This window comes from Pituophis catenifer, unplaced genomic scaffold, assembly GCF_029215685.1.
Source record: "Pituophis catenifer annectens isolate HBS135680 unplaced genomic scaffold, rPitCat1.0.hap2 SCAF_2, whole genome shotgun sequence".
Lineage (NCBI taxonomy): Eukaryota > Metazoa > Chordata > Lepidosauria > Squamata > Colubridae > Pituophis > Pituophis catenifer.
Genome location: NW_027256882.1, coordinates 42,098,364 through 42,114,943, shown reverse-complemented (window position 1 = coordinate 42,114,943; position 16,580 = coordinate 42,098,364). Strand labels below are relative to the sequence as shown.

At 38.0% G+C, this 16,580-nt stretch overlaps 1 protein-coding gene across 1 annotated transcript; it reads right to left on the bottom strand.

The window, feature by feature from the left end:
* Positions 1-744: 744 nt before the first annotated feature.
* Positions 745-16,353, bottom strand: LOC139312173 (pantothenate kinase 3). Its single transcript, XM_070936748.1, has 7 exons — positions 16,088-16,353; positions 12,972-13,324; positions 11,296-11,549; positions 10,604-10,780; positions 8,266-8,389; positions 5,934-6,059; positions 745-2,132 (listed from the first exon to the last, which is right to left on the bottom strand). The coding sequence occupies exons 1-7, from the start codon at positions 16,113-16,115 to the stop codon at positions 2,082-2,084; spliced, it is 1,113 nt and encodes a 370-aa protein (XP_070792849.1). The 5' UTR covers positions 16,116-16,353; the 3' UTR covers positions 745-2,081.
* Between the last annotated feature and the right edge of the window lie 227 nt (positions 16,354-16,580).

Genomic DNA, 16,580 nt, shown 5'->3' with positions numbered 1-16,580 from the left:
AAAGGAACCTTAAGGCACTCATGTGACTGTTGGGACTGAAGAGCCACTCACTCAGAATTTCTCAAGGAGAGAAAAAAAGAAATGTCCCTTCTCTTGGCTTATCTTTATCTTTTCAGGAGAAATCTCTGCCACTCCCAACCAAGAAAGCTCTTACAGTAGTGCTAAATGAGGTTGCTAACAGCATGAATTCACATGAACAATGGCAGAATTTTGTAACATTACAATGGCATTTTTGTAAAAGCACTATTCTTACTAATGCAATTACATAATGCAAAAATAAAAATAGAAATTGTCTAACATAAAAATTGTCAATGAATTCGTTTATGGAGCTTATTCCAAACCTATGATGTTACCATGATGTAAACCTGTTCAATTAAAAAACATTGTATGATAAAATGAAAAACAGTAACTCTTTACTTTCCTGGTATGAATTGGGAGGGATTAAAATAATCAAGTATAATGTTTCTATGATGAGTTGTTTTACTGAAGTTGTATTTTCTGACTTCCTCAAACCAGTGAGGTACGTACACATTTCTGGATGTTGCCCTGTGCTATACAGAGATAATTTCCAAGTTCTAAAAACAGAAAATATTTTAGGTGATTGCTATATACTACAAACCAATTACTAATACTAAGCACTGAAATATAATTATAGACAAATGATTTTTTAAAAAAAACCACCTAAACCAACCAATCTTCCAAGAATGCTGGAGTTGTTTTTCATATAGATATTGCTGTATAAAATATTCATGTGCCGAAATAGTGTATCACCTTGATCAAGTAAAATAAGCAGTACCTAAAACTCAAGATGAATTCTAGTCAGTGGTAGATTCCCTTCTAGAAAATTTTAATTCATGGATTGGGTAACTGCATATTCCTTCAGGATACAATAATTACATCCTTGTGCATAGAAAGTTTCTTTTCTGAGATAATTCTTTTTTTTTTTTTTTTTGCTGAGGTTTTATGGTAAGCTTTGTTGTAGCAGTCTATTAAATATGCCACTATTGTAAACTTTACCATTGTATCCAAAGTGGCATACAGTAAGTATAGGAGTTTATCTCAAGGCCACACTGTTGCACCACTGGAACGGTTTACTAGGGTGCAATGAACACCGGATCTGTTGACTCTGCAGTTCAACCTCTATAGCTGCCGTAATGGTTTAAGGACACAACCTAGTCCCAAGTTAATATTCTTAGTCAATAGAGGTTCCATGAGATCAACTCACTTTCTTGGAGTTGGGAAGTCACACCAAAGGCATCTTATTAAAGATCTGTCTTTCCAGCCTTTGCCACACCACTGCTGCTTTGATTTCAGTCATATCATCTGCTGGCACTGTTTATAGCAGTAATTCTGAGATATATGGGTTTGGGTTTTTTTTTTTTACTGTCATCTTGTACTGTCACTGGTTGTTATACACACATTCTTGATTAATTCATTAAATCACTTGTACAAAACCGTTGCTGATGTTTTTACGTTTAATGTTTGGAAACTTAACACTGATGCCTGAATAAGTATTTCAACATGCTGTAACTTACTTGCATTGAAACACAATACCTTGCATCAAAGATCCTTTCTTCATTCATGGCTACAATCAGTTTTAGAGTTGACTGGAAATCTAAATGAACTCTTGAGCACAAGGCCATGTCTAACCTTGTGCAATTACATGCAACCCAATTGCTTAAGAATAGTTTTGAAGCAAAACAGGGTTAGTATTGAAGGGTCTAGACAGTTAAGTTTAAGACACATGCTGAGTATTAAATGTTTGTTACGGCATTCCCCAGCTCGATGCCCCTTATTTGTGTATTGCAACCAGCATAATTAACTGCTATATCAGCTGAGAAATTAGAAGGGGCACCAAGTTGGAGAATGTTGATGAAATGGATTAGAGAATGCCATGTCAACTCCCTTGCTAAGTGCTTCTTTATAGGAGCACCCAGATGTCAACAATGATAGTTTTATCCTCCAGTTAAAGACATTTATAGAAAGATTGCAGCCCTTCTGCTCTTCAAGTTGATATAAAAACAATATGTAATAATGCCAGAAAGGTAGAGAACCATTCAGTATTGTGGTGGCTTGGAGCTTCAGCTGAAATTTGGCAATCCAAGAAGGGCACCAACTGCTCCAAAGTAACCCTGCATTTAAAAGAAGATTTTGCACAATTCAATTTTTGGTGACACATTATATTTGATAAATTTGAAAAAATATACAGAAGTATGAAACAAAGTCTTTTTTCCTTTCCCTTGTATAAATGTTTTGGGGCAGTTGTGACTTCTTTATCCTCTGCACCAGTTGTGAAATTCAAATATTTTTACTACCAGTTCTGTGGGCGTGGTTTGGTGAGCGTGGCAGGGAGAGGATACTGCAAAATCTCCATTCCCACCTCACTCCAGGAGAAGGATACTGCAAAATCTCCATTCCCACCTCACTCCTGGGGGTAGGATATTGCAAAATCTCCATTCCCACCCCACTCTGGGGTCAGCCAGAGGTGGTATTTGCCGGTTCTCCGAACTACTCAAAATTTACACTGCCGGTTCTCCAGAACTGGCAGCGTAAACCTGCTGAATTTCACCCCTGCTCTGCATACTATTTTTCTGTCAAGATTACAAATACTAAGTCTTAAAAGAATTAACCTGCCTGATTCAAAGAACTGTATGAGAGCACAAACGGACATTATCTTCCATTTAAAACTCTTCTGTATATATCTATGGCTACTTTCATCTTTTTTTCCTACCAGAGATAATTTCTTAAGAAAAGAAATATTAAAAAATTGCCCAGGACTTCCTTGATGGGCTATGCAAGTAATTCTGTCTGGAAACCTCCTTACTATCAATTCTGAATTCTTTCCAAACTGTTTGGATATAGTTTAGAGAGGCTATCATGATGGTGACTGAACTCAGTTTACTGCTAGCTTCTCTGTCAATTTAAGAAATTGCATATAAGGCTACATGAAAATCAAATCTGTGTGCACTATTTTTCTGTGTGATGTTGTGTTTTACAGGGCTTATAAGGTTGCATCCACCCTGTTTTCGTTTTGAAAGAAGTTACTAGAAGACAATCCCCAAATCTTTTCTTTTCAACCTGTATTTTTTCAAGCAACTGAAACACGTTTGAATATAAGCCAATCATTTTGAATGCTATTAAGCAGTGGTGGGCTGCTGCCAGTTCGGACGAACCGTTAGTTCTGACCAACGTCTGGCCCCGCCCAAGTGCTATCACATCCTATATAATCAACGGTTTTTTGATGCTGCGCGTATGCTCACATTTTCAGTTCCGCACTCACATTTTCAGTTCTGGGCGAACCAGTTGTTACAGTATGTGACACCCCTCTCTGCTATTAAGGTTATCATTCTGGAAGTCCCTCAAAACCTGGTAGTGTCACCAGGGCTTCCAGCCTCTAAGGAACTGGAGACATTCTTAGATGGCTCTGTAGGGTGGTTAATATTTTTACTCTGGGATCTGTATATTTTAAAATGTTAATAATATTTTCATTTTTAATAATGACATTTTATATTTTTTGGCATCCGTTTTTATGTATTTGTTGTGTTATTCGATTGTTGTACACTGCCCAGAATTGCTTTTTGAGAGAAGGGTGAGCATAGAAGTGTGATAAATAAGTTAGTGAGTGAGTGAAACTATGACTGGTGTTGCACCCAACAGGATTTTGAAGGCCATGGTCCCAAAAAACTAATATATAGTTGTGCTCATAAGTTTACATACCCTGGCAGAATTTATGATTTCTTGGCCATTTTTCAGAGATTAAAAATGATAACACAAAAACTTTTCTTTCATTCATGGTTAGTGTTTGGCTGAAGCCATTTATTAGCAATCAACTGTGTTTACTCTTTTTCAATCATAATGACAACAGGAACTACCCAAATGACCCTGATCACAAGTTTACATACCCCAATTCTTAATACGATATATTGCCCCCTTTAACATCAATGGCAGCTTGAAGTCTTTTGTGGTATGTGTGGATGAGACTTTTTATCTTCTCAGATGGTAAAGCTGCCCATTCTTCCTGGCAAAAAGCCTCCAGCTCCTGTAAATTCTTGGGCTGTCTTTCATGAACTGCACGTTTGAGATCTCCCCAGAGTGGCTCAATCATATTGAGGTCAGGAGACTGAGATGGCCACTCCAGAACCTTCACTTTATTCTGCTGTCGACTTGGCCTTGTGTTTAGGATCATTGCCATGTTGGAATGTCCAAGTACGTCCCATTCGCAGCTTCCGGGCTGATGAATGCAAATTGTCCTCCAGTATCTTTTGATAACATACTGCATTCATTGTGCCATCAATTCTGACCAAATTTCCTGTGCCTTTGTAGCTCACACATCCCCAAAACATCAGCAATCCACCTCTGTGTTTCACAGTAGGAATGGTGTACTTTCATCATAGGCCTTGTTGACTCCTCTCCAAATGTAGCGTTTATGGTTGTGGCCGAAAAGCTCAATTTTGGTCTCATCACTCCAAATGACTTTGTGCCAGAAAGTTTGAGGCTTGTCTCTGTGCCGTATTGTAAGCGGCATACTTTGTGGCATTTGCATAGCAATGGCTTTCTTCTGGTGACTCGACCATGCAGCCCATCTTTCTTCAAGTGCCTCCTTATTGTGCATCTTGCAACAGCCACTCCACATGTTTTCAGAGAGTCTTGTATTTCACCTGAAGTTATTTGTGGGTTTTTCTTTGCATCCCGAATAATTTTCCTGGCAGTTGTGGCTGAAAGTTTAGCTGGTCTACCTGACCGTGGTTTGGTTTCAACAGAACCCCTCATTTTCCGCTTCTTGATTAGAGTTTGAACACTGCTGATTGGCATTCTCAATTCCTTGGATATCGTTTTATATCCCTTTCCTGTTTTATACAGTTCAACTACCTTTTCTCGCAGATCTTCTGACATTCTTTTGCTTTCCCCATGACTCAGAATCCAGAAACGTCAGTTTCTGAAGGATGCAAGGGTCTGTCAGGCGGCCAGAAACTCATTGACCTTTTATACACACACACTAATTACATGCAAAATAGATCACAGGTGAGGATGGTTACCTTTAATAGCCATTCACACCTCTTTGTGTCAACCTGTGTGCATGTTATCAGGCCACAATCACCAGGGTATGTAAACTTTTGATAAAGGTTGTTTGGGTAGTTTCTGTTGTCATTATGATTGAAAAAGAGTAAACACATTTGATTGCTAATAAATGGCTTCAGCCAAACACTTGCACGAGTGCAAGAAAGGTTTTCATGTTATCATTCATATTCTCTGAAAAATGGCCAGGAAATCATAAATTCTGCCAGGGTATGTAAACTTATGAGCACAACTGTAGTACAGTGGTGAAGAGTACGGACTGGCACTTGAGAGATCCAGATTCTAGGCTTGCTGGATAACTTTCGATCAGTCATTTGGCTCAACCTCTCTTAAATGGCTGCTGTTGTGTGTGGGGGGAGGGGAATGGGAGGGTGTGAGCTGTGAGCTCCTAAAGAAAAGATGGGAAATAAATCTGTCAAATAAATAAATACATGTTCCCAAACCAGGGGCAGGTTTCAAAACCCGTCGCTACTGGTTTGCTTGTGGGTACGCTCGTGTGATGCTTCTGCACATGCGCAGAAGCGTCCGGGCAGGTGGGCGGAGCCTCCTGCTGCTGCTGCTACCGGTTCGCCTGATCCGGTGCGAACCAGTAGCAACCCACCACTGTCCCAAACATATTGCTAATAGAGAAGTTTACTAAAGCTTTGGAGTGAACCCTACTGTTCTCTTCAGAAGTGTCTTTCCACCAATAATAGTAATGCATAAAATCCAGCATTTAAATTTGTCTCCAATAATTCCACTACAAACACATCATTTATGCATATATTTATATCAAATCAAGAATAAAAATAGCTACAGGATGCTGGACATTGATATGTATGTAAAGATATGTAAAGAAGGATATGATTGATACATACCTCATGTTCAAGGAACAAAGCTTTCAACTGGCCTTTGGACCAGTAATCCAGTGCATATGCCAAGAGCTTCATTGATAAAGTATTCACACGTAGAAAGTTACCAACAAAGACGACTCGGTTTATTTTCTGAAGGAAAAAAAACAGCAATAGATATTTCTATTCCTGAATATAATCAAAAGCAATTCAAGTTTTCTCTCTGAAGTGTAAGAAAAAAATTAAACTACCATTTTCAGCAACTATTCTCTCTGGATTTATTCGTAGATAAATGTGCATAGGAGCACAGTCCCAGTGTTTATGTAAATTACATTCAACAGAATTATTTTACTTTACATACTAGAATTATGTACTGCCTTTTGCAAGGTGTTGTTCCAGGACAGCCTACATTTTATTTAACTGTAGAAATGTATCAATTTATAAACATAACCACCCACTTAGAGCACTATGCAGACCAGTCAGTGAGTCGGACACAGACATTTTCTAATTTGAATAAAAGCAGTATTTTCCTTCTCAGGGGTCTTCTGACCCAGTTGAAAGAAATTGAGATTTCTGCCAATTCTCCATCTCCCTCTATTCCCAGACCATATCCTACCCTCTTCTGTATGTTCTCCCAAATCTCCACAGTAGATCTGCAGTTAGTATAATGGGTTGCAGGGAAGCTGAACCATGTAAATCTTTTGTCACTTTAATATACTCTCTGAATGGAACTCAGCTCAGGAAATGCTTCCCCTGGTAAAAATAGAGTTTGGATCCAATTTGAATCAGTATGAATATGACAAAAATTCTACTTCCTACTTAAATTGTTCTTGAATTTGTCCAGAAAAAAAAGAGATATGGTTGTGTGGAACAGTATTTCCAGGCGAGTTTATTTGATATCAAGATTCATGCCTACTTCACACAGCCAAGACATTTTAATTTGCTCAGGCCTCTGAGTAATTCATTGAGTCATTTTTTATTTGAAATTGCTTTATAAATTTTAGTTGCATTTTATTAAGTGTAACTATACCAACAATGGAAGATCAAAGTAAACTTTGGGCAATGACATCAGATGGTTTTCACATATCCCTATAATCTTAATCCTGCATACACAAAAATACTATGGGCCATTCCTCAGATTCTTATGTATTAGGTGTAATATAATTCAACCACTGTTTACAGTGAAGCAGTACTTAGTGTCTTCATAGCCCTGTACAATGCTGCTTGATCCATATGCAACAAGGCAGCACTGTAAAGAAGCCAAAGACAGCAAGAAATATTCCCAATGAGCAACTAATTCTTTCTCCTGTTGGGTAAAATTGGTTATGTTGAAGTTTTCCATGCATAAAAAACAGATGCAGAAATTCAGAGAGCAGCGCTTCAGAAAGCAGTAAACGTAGAAGTGTGGTCACTACACAAACTTCTGGAGGAATGTATACTGGATGAAAGCGATTGATTTACAGTACTTATATGGCTGCCTATCTCATACAATGACCCTAGATGGACCACAACAATCCATAAAACATAGTTTAAAACAAACACACCTTTCTCCCCAAGCATTAGACCAAACATCATTATTAATAGTTAGCTAATATAGTTGAATGGACTACTGCGATAAGCTGTACATGGGGCTGCCTTTGAAAATCATTTGGAAGCTACAACAGTCCAAAATGAGATGGAACAGGCAATGATGGACCACTGCTCTACAAGCTGCACTGGCTATCAATCAGCTTCTGAAGGTAATACAAGATCAGTATTATCACCTATAAAATCCTTAATGGTCATAGGGACTGGCTGATGCAATGCCTATCTCAATTGTTTCTTTCCACTGGTGAGAATGGAGGCATTCCTGGTTCTTTAATAAAAGTGTCATCTATCAGGACCCAGGAAGCATCCCTTCTGTTGATGCAGGAGCTGCTCAAGGGAAGAGCATCCACCCACAGGTGCAGCTCCCATTTGGGTAACATTCAGGAAGTAAGTCACTGAAAATTTGGCTTTCTTCAAGGCTATGAAAAGAGTTGTGGTTGATCATTGTAGGACATTTTTTTTTTTTGGTTATAGAGAGTTTGCCTTCTAGACACTAGTTATTTTTTTTAGAAAAATTGATTAAGCCACCCAGAGTCATTTGGAATTGGACAATCTCTAAATTGTATGACAGACAGACAGACAGACAGACAGATTTAAGTGCCAATCAACTTTAGGATTGCTCTGGAGTATTTAAATTCAATGAAAGAAAAAGGACAAATCTTGAATAGAAATTATAACGAGAAAGAACTTGCTTGTCCTTAACAAAATAATTGTTCCAATCTGCATTTAAGACAACACAAAGTTTCCACATCCTCCCCCTAACACTGTTTACCTCATTTACAGCACACATTCGTGCTATAGATCCAATGTTATTGGTGATAGTAACCAAGGTTGCTCTAGCCAGGTCTTCCTTGCTGACAGACTCCCGTTTCTCTTTGTAGATCATATTCCCAAAGCTAGAAAAAAAATTACAATGTTGATGTTCATCAAAAAGTATATAATAATATCTCTCTCTGCTTGTGATAAGATGTACTTCTTATATAAAAGCTGCTTACAAAGCTTGAAAGGACTCATGTCATGGTCTGCCAGAGATCATTATCTCTTTTGATGGATAGAAGCTTTTGTGAAACTCTGAAAAAGCAGGTTAGGGACAGATTCTCAAGGAGAAAATCTATCTATGTGGTCGCTAAAAGTTGGCACATAATCAAACAATTAGACAACAGAAAGCACCTTTGTACTTATAAAAATAAACTTGCAAAATTCTCCAATTAGATACTGATCTACATTCTTCCAGTTACACCTATGTACCTATGATTTCCTCTTTGGGAGATCAAAAATGTTCAGTGTCAGAATGACAAGATCTAAGTCTAGCTTATTGGAAGGACTGTAGGATGGGAAAGGCTGGAAACATCCCACAATCATTAAATGCTTCATGGTATTTTGATATAACTGGCAGACCTTATTTTGTGCCCAGGCTTCCAAATCACTCTTATTGATGGATCAATTTAATTTTTGACTTAGTTTTGCTTTTCCCCTCTGGAAGTAGCAGGAAATTGGGTGACAGTGAATGTATGCAGGCATTCTTGACTTAAGAGAAAGAAAAACTGAGTGAAGTCAAATATATATTTTAGAGTAGACGGTTAACTACTCTGTGTGAAGAAGAAAAATGTTACCATGTATCAGATAAAGGAAGAGTTATTGTGTCTTCTGAAATCAAAAAGTCCTGGGTTTTGGAAATTGTGAAAGGCACGTTCATCAGGCAGTAGTGAAGATTAAGTAGTAGAAACATGAATAGGAAATAGTTCTTTGAATTTAATTTTTCAGGACCAGATTAATTGCATCCTTGGGCACTGAAGCAATTACTTGATAGTCTGGCAAAATGCTTTTCAACTGTATGATTCTTCTATTTACTGCCAAGCAGTCATCTACCTATCACTGTTATCTAAAGAAAAAACTAATGCAGTATAAATGAGCTAGTTCTGTCATTTTTTTTTGTGAAGAAAAAAATAGATTGACAAAGTCGATATTGAACGGAAACCAAATATAATTGTCAACGGGAAAGAACGTTATTCTGAGCAACAAAGCCTTAGTCTGTTAAGCTATAAATCAATCTTCTGTTTTCTAAGCAAACATACTGAAAACTTCTTCAATCATCTTATTATGACTATGATTGCAAAGATATTTCAAGATACCAAGATATACAAATTTTATTGTTTAACTGACAATCTGGGGACTCTTCAACTGAAATGCATATTTAAATCAATTTCAGTGGGCAAGCACTACTTGCAGGTTTGATGACAGAAGTCAGTTCGTTTAATGGCAACTATTGGTGCTAGGCAATTAATCAGAATTTTAACCAGATAACTCTATGGGTTATGATTTGATATGTGCCATCAAGTTGTTTTAGACTTGTAGTGACCACATAGACAGATTTTCTCCATGACGATTGACTCCTAATCTGCTACACCCAAGTCTCCCAATGGTGTAATCTTCATCACTATAATCGAGTCTATCCACTTTAACAGAATAACAGAGTTGGAATGGACCTTGGAGGTCTTCTAGTCCAACCCCCTGCTCAAGCAGGAGATCCTATACAATTCTGGACAAATGGCTGTCCAATCTTTTCTTGAAAACCTCCAGCGATGGAGCACCCACAACCTCTGGAGGCAAGTCGTTCCACTGGTTAATTGTTCTGTCAGGAAATTTCTCCTTAGTTCTAAGCTGGATCTCTCCTTGATAAGTTTCCATGTGTCATTTCTTGTCCTGCCTTTAGGTGCTTTGGAGAACAGGTTGACCCCACTCTTCTTGCTACTAAAGAACCTTACTACCAATTGTCCTTTTCTTCTCTTTCCTTCCTCCTTCCACCGCATTAGTGCTTTTCTCAGAAACTATGGGACATGAGGAAGTAAATTTCACCTAAACGTCTTACTCAATTTTTTTTCTACAAATCTTTATTAAAGAAAAATATTAAAATATATAATGTAATGGGTAGAGAGTACTATTAAAGGTAGTCTTTCCATGCCACCAACATACTTTCCATTTCAAAAAGGTATTACTGTTCTATATTTCTCAGATATTTATAAATGAATAATATAATGTAATACACTGGATATATTATTAACACAGCACATGTCATGAATTCAGGATCTGTGTTACTTTCCAATACCTACCTAGATGCCACTGCCCATCCTGGTAAGCCAAACCGTTCATAATCTCCCCCATAAATATCCCGGACTAGCTTGTCAGCTTGTGTGCTGTCACCTTTGGATGCCATTTCTAGAGCTTCTTCGAAACTTTCACATCCAGTCAGTAAACTGCACAAACCAAGAAAGGTCCCACCACCTAGACTGAACATGAAATATTTGTAAAATTATACCTCTTAACTAATGCAATGATGATCATGTCTTGCCTATTTAAAATTAGGAAAGAGATACAATTGAGAACTGAGAAAAACATTTGTAAAGACATAAAACAGGAAGTGTATTTAATGAACCAACATATAATAAATACTTTAATTTCTACTACTAGTCTGCCGCTCCATAGGGTACTTTATGAACATTACTTTGAATGTAACAAGTCCATCTTAAGACGTCTATTCGGAAACTGATTCACTGCAAGTCTTTTAAGATGCTTGTCTATGCTTGACTAAAGATAGTCAAATAACCTGTCAACTCACAGGTTTTCTTTCCTTTGATTTTTTTTTAACCTAGGATTTAAAAATCATTTATCTAATAATTATCAGCCCATAATGTTCTCAAAAATAAACCTGAGACGGCCATTCAATATATTTTATAAATACATAAGCATAAAAACTCATACTATAAAATTAAATTATAAACTTGGCATGCATTTATATGCGTACCTTGTTCCAGTCACTCTCTTGTAGTTGTCTTTGGAATGAACTGCTAAAATACTGACTCCTGAGCCAATGTTTACAACCAGCAACGGGTATGGATCATCTAGGTTAAAAGGCATCTTTTGGCATCTTTCCGGTTCTGACGCATTTTCGAAATAGTAGCATTCTGCCTGGCCATTAAAACTGACAGAATCTATATATAACAAGCCTTTGACGAGACAATCAAGTTCATCCAATTTGTGCAGCTGGAGGTCTCCAATCTCCAAAAAGAAGAGGAAATGTTGATTAGCATTAACATGTTCCTGAACAAAACTTAAGAGGCTACAGGCACCTGATCTTTCATTCTAGATCTAGACCATCTTTCTAGCATTGTTGTAAAATTTAATTTTTTCTCCATCTACACCAAATGAGATCTTAGGATCTTCCAGAAGTTGAACTACAATTATAGCTATGGCAAAGGTAATACTGGAAGCGATAGTTCAAGAGCCAGTTTGGGCTAGTTGTTAAGGTGCTGGCCTAGAAATCAGATGACTGTAAATTCTAGTCCCCCTGCAGGCATGAGACAGCTGGGGAACTTTAGGCCAGTCTTTCCCTCAGCCCAACTCACTTCACAGAGTTGTTGTGGGGAAAATAGGAGGAAGGAGTGTTATTTATGTCATCACCTTGGGTTATTTATAATAATAATAAAGGCAGGATGAAAATATTTTTAAAAAATTTGGAGAGCCTGATTGATAGATGTGATATATTGATATATTAAGAGAGCCACACGATATATTCACTATCAAAATATGGAAGTCAAGTTTCATTTCCGCTGCATCACTCATACTATCTTGACCTTTTATAAAAATGTTATAATCATTTTTCTTTTTTTAAAAAAGACTTTAAATTGCTGCAACTGATGAGAGCATTATATTGCAACATATTGGAGCAGAGGGTTGTTGTATATGTAATATGCAGCACATGACAATTGGTAAGATAAGCATGCGCCACTCGGTTCACATGCCCAGCAAGTATCTAAATTTGTCCGATTGCCTTCTTACTTTGCATGTAATAACTGGAGCTTACTAAACAAAGAAAAAGACAAAAGGAAACTGCCTGAACAGGGCAAGGCCCAATATATCCACATACTACAAATCCCATCTATGTTACCATATTTTAATTTTTTTTGCTGTAAGACTTAAAAGAACAATCAGGGGAAATCTTGCCAGCTCTTTTGTGCAGGATCACAAAGAAAACAAGGAGTTATTTAGGAAGTTGTTCCTCCCGACACGCAGACAGTGATTCTTCAGCAGTCAAATTCCAAAGTACAAATCCAGAGATCTCTTTGCCTTTATCACACCCTTGCCTTATGAAAAAGAAGTGATTGCCCTGGTGGTGCAGTGGTTAAAGGGCAGTATTGCAGGGAAACTCTGCCCACAGTCTGGAGTTTGATCCTGACAGGGCCTAGTCAAAGGCTGACTCAACCTTCCATCCTTCCGAGGTCAGTAAAATAAGGACCCAGATTGTTGGGAGCAATGCGCAAATAATGACATTGTAACTTGCACAGAGTGCTGTAAAGCGCTATGGGGAGGTATATAAACCTAAATGGCTAATTGCTACACAGATTTATGACTCTATCATCACAGACAATCAGTATACATACTCTGTCAATCAGTGAGAGAACATGCAATTAAACTACCTACTGTGCGAAAATCTTCTTCAAATTTATAAGCACCACCACCAGTGGCACAAAGCACCGTATGTAGCGTGGAAAAGTTTTTATTTCTTCCCATTTGAATAAAAGTAGGCAAGTCATGTGTTGGGAATCTGATAAAGTGCAAATTTCCCTTTCGTCCAAAGAGTATCAAGTCTTTAAGTTCAAGGTGGACATCTCGAATACCAGTGGACCCATAGGCCACATTTGATGTTAAATATTTGCGAATACTCTTCAGACTTTCAACTTCTTCCTGCTCTTCTTCTGCAGTAATATCTATAGGTTCAAAATATGCAAGTTTCACTAGCGTTCCACCAATATCCATTCCAAACCATGGAAAAGCTGTGGAGAGAGAGAGCGAAAAAGAGAGAGAGGGAGAGAGAGAGCTTTATTGTTAGAAATACCAAATATTATTTTATTTGCCAGGCCTCTTTATTCTGTTAAACAATTAATGAAAATTGTTTGGTGTTGATAAAAGCTCTCATAAGAGCAGAGGACAAGTTCACTTCTATGTATTCCCATTGATTCCCATATATCATAAGGATTTTGTTACACAATAAGTATGTGACAGCTTTGTTTAAATTCTGTTATCTCCAATGGGCTGGTCAAATGTGCATATGTAAATATGTGTGCCTATGCACAATTCTAAGAACAAAAGCACGTCATTGTTTCCCCCCCAAAAGCAGCTATTTAAATTATTCAGGAATCAGTGAATTGAAGCTAAGGCCAACCACAATATTTTCAGAACAGTTTAAGCATTTGAAAACATTAGATGAAAATGTCTGGGTTCGGATTTGATATTGTTTTAAAATAATACTTTGCAATAGGGTGATTCATTTGAAGAAGCTGTAAAACAGCATTTCCCAAATTGTGAGATATATATACCTCACTTGGGGAAGTGGAAACAGAGTCCAGGAGAGGTGTAAAGCATCTTTTAGTTGCACATTGTTACAACAAATTCACCCTTCTCTAGTTCATGTATGTTTAGTTTCGGGTATTAATTTTTAGGGGAGATATGGGATTTAAAGCTTTAAAGCTTTTTACATAGGTTGCTTCATAAATTGTAATCAAGATGTTACAATCCATACTTCAAACAAATATTGGAACATAAGTCACCTGTTTATAACTTTTTATTATTGTGCAATAAAGTTAAATGGACTAAGAAAACCTTGAACATTCCTTCTGCCAACAGAACAGTAATAATTTTCAGCCTTAAAAAAATGAACCACCATATATTTGAAGTTAGATTTTATGGATTTCTTGGGAAACATCAATCTGGTTATCAGAAGCAAGTTGGCTCTTTTAGTTTTCAGAAAACTTTCTTTAGGTACATTTTCATTTGAAGGTCTTCAATCTTTCACAGTATCTTTTTGTTTTTATGGAAGCAGTATTTTCATTAACACAATTTCAGAGAGACCTTATTTCTTTCACAGTCCTACAGTTGAAGGGGTCTGTGTTAATTTTAATCATTAGGAAGGGAAAGCAGTGACCTTGAAGGTGGCCATCAACATTTTGTTCCCAGACCTCAGATAGAGAAGACACACTGTAACTAAGGAGCACTATTCCATAATATGGTGAGGTCTATTTTAATACAAAAGCTGTCTTGTTAAAACAACTTTTTACTAGCGATTATGCATGTACAGCAGGCTTTTCAGTCATCTTGTACACATTGTTCAAATAAATCAGAAAGCATTTTATCCCTGCAAATATGACAAGAATATACTGTACTGCACTCAAAACTGAGGAATACAATTGCATATATATGATCTTCTACAAATATCAAAGTGTTAAATTAATCACTTCCCTTTTTTGGTACTTTAGGTATTAATACTAGGATTTCAATTATAGAAATAAAAAAGTACAAGTAGTATATTTTCAAATTTTAAAAAATTGTTTTGATATAGGCATGTTCTTATTAAGTTACCAAATGTAATACTTTTGTTTTAGTTCAACTTAAAATAGTCCTGCATAACTATTTTCATGCCAAGACAAGCAGCAAGAGACATATCACTTTTACAGGTGTTCTGAAAAAGCGAAGTTTTACTTAGGAAATTGTATTTCCCCTTGATCATTTCTGCTATTCTGGCATTGACTGCTGTACACTATGGGGCAGTATATAAGCCTAAATGCTATTGCTATTGTAAACATTTGTAACATACATAATCAATTCCTTTCCACCTGGAATTTAGTTTCCTACATCCACGCAACTAATCAAAAGAAAACAATACTGGTTTTTCTGAAAACGCAGTATTACAATGGAAGGATTGGATAAATAAGCACTGTTTATTTATGCTTTTGATTATTAAAAAACACTTTTTTCTCAGTACTAAGTTAAATAGGATCAATGGGACTTACTTTCAAGAATGCATGCATGCACTGGATGCTCAACTACTAGTAAATGCCTGTGCCACACACACACACACACACACTTTCACAATCCAGTTATTCCTAATAGAAACAGAAAAACCCTCCGATACAGAAGCTACGTGGTGGAAACATCCAGTATTGACTATAATACAGATAACTGTTTTTTTTTCAAAAGCAAAAAAAGAAAGAAAGAAAGAAAGAAAGAGGGAGGAAGGAAGGAAAGAAAGAAAGAAAGAAAAAGAAAGAAAGGAAAGAGAGAGAGACACACACAAAGAAAGAAAGAAAGAGGGAGGGAAGGAAAGAAGTAGGGAGGGAGGGAAGGAAGGAAAGAGGAAGGAAGGAAGGAAGGGAAGAAAGAAAGAAAAAGAAAGGAAAGGAAAGGAAAGGAAAGGAAAGGAAAGAGAGAGACAGAAAGAGAGAGAGATGGAAGGAAGGAAAGAAGGAGGGAGGGAAGGAAAGAAAGAGGGAGGGAGGAAGGGAGGAAGGAAAGAAGAAAGGAAGGAAGAAAGAGAGGGAGAAAGGAAAGAAAGAAAAAGAAAGGAAGAAAGAGGGAAGGAAGGAAAGAAGGAGGGAGGAAGGAAAGAAGGAAGGAAGGAAGAAAGAGGGAGGGAGGAAGGAGAGAAGGAAGAAAGAAAGAAAGAAAGAAAGAAAGAAAGAAAGAAAGAAAGAAAGAAAGAAAGAAAGAAAGAAAGAAAGGAGGTAAAGAAAGGAGGTAAAGAAAGAAAGAAAGAATCTTACATGGTTTTTTGGCATCTTTGATCTTCATATCTCCGCCGTTGCCTTTGCGTGGGCAACTCCGCTCGGGCGCAGGCTTTCGCGTCTCGATGTTACTCAAGGAGGAGGAGGAGGCTCCGGGGGCTAAAGGAGGCGCGAGCGCGCTTCGGCTTCTCGGCTTGTGGTTTCGTCGCGTGCCGGCAGGGGAGGGGGAATGAGGTGGAGCGCACGCGTGCGCGCGCCGGCCTGACAGCACCAACCGCTCAAGGAGAAGCGCTGGGACCGGAGGGGGGGGGGGAGGAGGAGGAGGAGGAGGAGAAGGCGGAGGCGGCAGCCCAGGTCGGGCCGGGCTGGGTAAAGGCCGGGGTACCGTTGGCACAACGACGCCTTTAAACTCCCGAGTGGCAGCGCTTCTTCTTTTAAGTCGCGCCGTCCCCTCTGGAGCCGAGCGTGAAGGCGGCAGGATTTCCCCCCTCCCCACCGAGCCGGCCCCACCCACACACGGCCCTGCCCGCCC

Excerpts from the sequence above, each read along its gene's own strand:
- LOC139312173 (XM_070936748.1), bottom strand. The coding sequence starts at position 16,115 with ATGAAGATCAAAGATGCCAAAAAACCAT. Across the intron at positions 10,781-11,295 it reads AAGAGAGTGACTGGAACAAG|TCTAGGTGGTGGGACCTTTC; the intron begins GTACGCATATAA and ends TTTCATGTTCAG. Across the intron at positions 8,390-10,603 it reads GGATGGGCAGTGGCATCTAG|CTTTGGGAATATGATCTACA; the intron begins GTAGGTATTGGA and ends TTTTTTTTCTAG.